At 67.7% G+C, this 3,458-nt stretch overlaps 1 protein-coding gene across 2 annotated transcripts in view; it reads left to right on the plus strand.

Annotated features, from left to right (window-relative positions):
- CD164L2 (CD164 molecule like 2) overlaps window positions 1–3,458 on the plus strand; it is an 11,515-nt gene that overhangs the window by 4,348 nt on the left and 3,709 nt on the right. For both annotated transcript variants that reach the window (XM_019547961.1, XM_019547960.1), the window contains exons 2-5: window positions 1,063–1,167; window positions 1,969–2,046; window positions 2,325–2,390; window positions 3,287–3,449. In XM_019547961.1, the coding sequence (XP_019403506.1) occupies window positions 1,063–1,167; window positions 1,969–2,046; window positions 2,325–2,390; window positions 3,287–3,449 (412 nt within the window). The remainder of the gene's footprint in view (window positions 1–1,062; window positions 1,168–1,968; window positions 2,047–2,324; window positions 2,391–3,286; window positions 3,450–3,458) is intronic.

Consider the following 3,458-nt stretch of genomic DNA (forward strand, 5'->3'; position numbering starts at 1 on the left):
GGCCCCTTCCCCCCTTCCTCCCCCCCTTGGACCTCCACCCACGAGGCAGCAAGGTGGTGTGAGCAGGTAAACTGAGTCGCCGCAGCAGACTCCGCTCTGCGCTGCGCCCCGGCGACAGAAGTGACGCCCATGCAAATGTGTTGGCAGGATCGGGGCCATAGCCCCTTACCCCACATCCCACGGGGTCTGGGGCATTCCCCGAGGGGCTGGTCTAACCACTAGGCTACATGACTCCCCGGCCCTTGGTGGGAGGCAGGGGATCCTGGCTTTAAAATAGACACCGAGCCGGCAAAGCGCCCGGGTGAGTCACTTCCCTGGAGGGCGCGTTGAGTGTTAGGGGGGCGGTAGGGGGTCCCGAGGGAGCTCGGTCTGCTAGAGCCAGGGCAGGGGGTGATCCTCGTGTCGCTTCTAGGTCGGACTAAGCCTGGATGGCGGTCGGGCACCTCCCGGCAAGGGATCGGGGCTGAGCCCTGGCTGGCGTCGGGAGCTGGGGGGGCTCCCTGGTGCCCAGGCTTCGGGGCAGGGGTGGGAGGAAGAGGTGCAAGTACCACAGGCCCTGCGGCTGCCTGCTCTGGGCGCGCGCTGCGCAGACTGGGGCTGCCTGGGTGTGTGGCAGGCGCAGCCCGGGTAGGGCTAGGGGCCGGGTGTGAAGACTGGCCCCCGCAGAGGTGTGGAGGGGAGCTGGGCGGGCAGGAGGGGGTGCCCTTGTGTCAAGCCCCCATGGAGCTGGCATTCAGCACTGCACCCGGGGATGCAGGCGAGGGAAGCAAAGGGACTTGCCTGAGGTCAGCGAGGGTCTCGGTGTCGGAGGGCCGTGGGACTCTGCCTGGGGATTAGCTGGGCCCAGCTGGCTCCTCGAGGGGCCTGGGAGTCCAGGCGCCTGCCCGCCCTTCCTGGTGACGGGCCTGACCTCAAACGGGGAACGAGGCAGACTCGCCGGGGCCGCGGCCTGCGCCCCGTCTGACAAGGGCACGCTGAGGGGAACGGAGCAGGCGTGGGGGAACCCTCGGCCTGGCGCGGAGGCCCCGTCCCCTGACCCCGGCGTGCTCTGCGGCTCGGCAGGCGAGTGCTCGGAGCTGGAGACCTGTGAGAAGTGCCTCGAAGGAGCTCCCTCCCGCAACATCACGGACTGCGCGTGGCTGCACTGCGGAGAAGCCGAGGGGCCAGGTACGTGGCTCTGCCTGATGCCCCGAGTCCTACCCGCACTTCCAGCCACCCCCTTCACCTGGCTCTGACGCACGGGCCTGGTGCGCTGGGGGGCACCGTGCGTGACAGTGCCTGCTAGGCAGGCCCGTGGCGGGGAGGGGGGCTTTCAAGCCTTCCCCAGCAGCGCTGCTCCGCGGCACCATCCCCTCCAGCGTCTCCGTGTCCTGCGCTGGGTGGGTGTTGGGTTTCAGAGCCTTTGGCTGCGGCCCCAGCTGCTCCTGGCACCTGATGGCAGGTCACAAGGGGCCAAGGGGAGCACGGGACAAACAATCCTCAGCTTCCTGCCGTGGGGGAGGGTGGGGTGTAGAAAGCGGGGGGCAAGACAGACGAGCCCCTGCTGCAAGCAAGTCCCTTTGGCAGAGCTGAACTGAAGGGCACAGGGCTGGGGGGCCCAGAGCCAGCGCGCTGGGGGAAACGCGAGCCGTAGCATGCAGGCCCTGTCCCGGCTTCTGGGGGAAGGAAATGCGACCCCCGGGTCCCAGCTGAAACAACCCGGAGCAGCTGGAAAGGGGGTTAGTGGGTGGCTCCGGGTCCAGGCTGGTTCCCAGGGGAGCGTGACCCACGCTGGGAGATCAAGGAGGGACCTGGGGGCACCCACCCGGAGCTGAGAGGCTCCGCCAGGCTGGCCTGAGCTTGCGGGCCTGCGGCTCCGTCTGCTGCCTGGGCATCGGGGCAGGGGTGTTGCCGTCGGCTCCGGGCTGCCCCCTCTTCATACCCAGGATGGAGGGCGCGTCTGAGCCGTCTCTGCCCCATGCCTTTCAGGGACCGGGAGCTGCGTGAAGAAAGGGGAGCCGGCCAAGGACAAGTGCTCCATCTACAACGTCACCGCGATGTGTCAAGGTAGTGGGTGGTGGCATGGGTGGCCCACCCTGGTCCCTGGGGCTGGTGTGCTCTCTGCAGGGCAGCGCTGGGGCCTGCTTCTGCCCCCTCCCGCTGGGTTTTGTCTGGCCAGCTGCGATCCCATCCTAGCCCAGCGGGCCTTACTGTCCTGCCCGGGAGCATGGACACGCGCCCGCCCAGCGTGGCAAGACAGTCGGCAGCATGGAGCGTGGCAGAGGGCAAGGCCATGGGTCTAACCAGCTTTTTCCATTCTTCCTCCTCCCCCTTGGACCTCTCAGCACCGAAATCTCCCACCGAGAAGCCTCGGCCAGTCTCCACCAAGGAGCCAGCAATACACACGCCAGGCAAGCGGCGCCCAGAGGGGGATGGACCCGGTCGGGGGGTGGCACGAGCAGCAGGGCTGGGTGGCAATGCCCAGCACCCGTCGGGCAGGCCAGGACTTGCTCGTTGTGGGAGCCAGCATGGGCCCCTCTCCCTCCCCCCGGGGTCGGTGAGCTCGGGGGGGGCCGCAGGAGGAGGAGGAGGAGGAGGGGTGGGCATGCGAGCAACCAGGACTTCTGGGTTCTCCGGCCAAGAAGATGCAGCCAGCGCTGGGGTGGGACCCAGGTCCTCTGGGACCGGGTCCGGCAGCGTGACACGGGCGAGGGATCTGATCCCGTATCCACCAGCCCTGGGAGGAGGAAGCCGGGCAGGGGGAGGATTGCGGGGGTGCTGCTGCGGGAGGAAGCGTGGGAAGAAGCCTGCTCGCGCTGAGCGGAGATGGAGCCGCTCTTCCAGGCAGGAGGAGCGGGGATCCGAGAGCTCGGGGCTCGTTACAATGAGTAACTCCATCCCGGAGCCTTGTGAATTATTGATCCGGCCGGGTGCCCGCTCTCTCTGTCAGCACAGGCAAAGGCCTCTTCCTGGTCCTCCGGGCCGCTGCAAGCGGCTCCCTTTCCGCTCCCGGCTCTTTGCTCCACGCGCTGCGTGCCAAATGCAGCTCCCACGGTGCCCTGTGGGCACGGGGGCCTTCCTGCCCCTGGCTCGGCAGCTCTGCTCGTGGAAGGGCTGAGCTCTTCCGGGAGAGTCCGGTTTCTTAACGAGCTCCTGCGTGGGAATTGCAGCTGTCGGCTTGGTTGTAGGAGCTGGCGTCTGGGCCTGGAAGTAGCAGCCTGTTGGCTGGGCCAGAATGCAGCCAGCTCTGGGGTGGAGCATGGCGGCTGTGGCCGTGTGGGTTAACCCCTGGTGCCCCTCCCTGCAGGGACCACGACAGCCCCCCCGCTGACAGGCACCCCTGCCTTCCACCCACCCGGCTTCGACACGGCCAGCTTCATCGGGGGCATCGTGCTGGTGCTGAGCGTCCAGGCCGTCATCTTCTTCGTCATCAAGTTCCTCAAGTCCAAGGACAGCACCTACCAGACGCTGTAAGGACC

This window comes from Crocodylus porosus, unplaced genomic scaffold (assembly GCF_001723895.1).
Source record: "Crocodylus porosus isolate Cpor-Errol unplaced genomic scaffold, CroPor_comp1, whole genome shotgun sequence".
Classification (NCBI taxonomy): Eukaryota; Metazoa; Chordata; order Crocodylia; family Crocodylidae; genus Crocodylus; species Crocodylus porosus.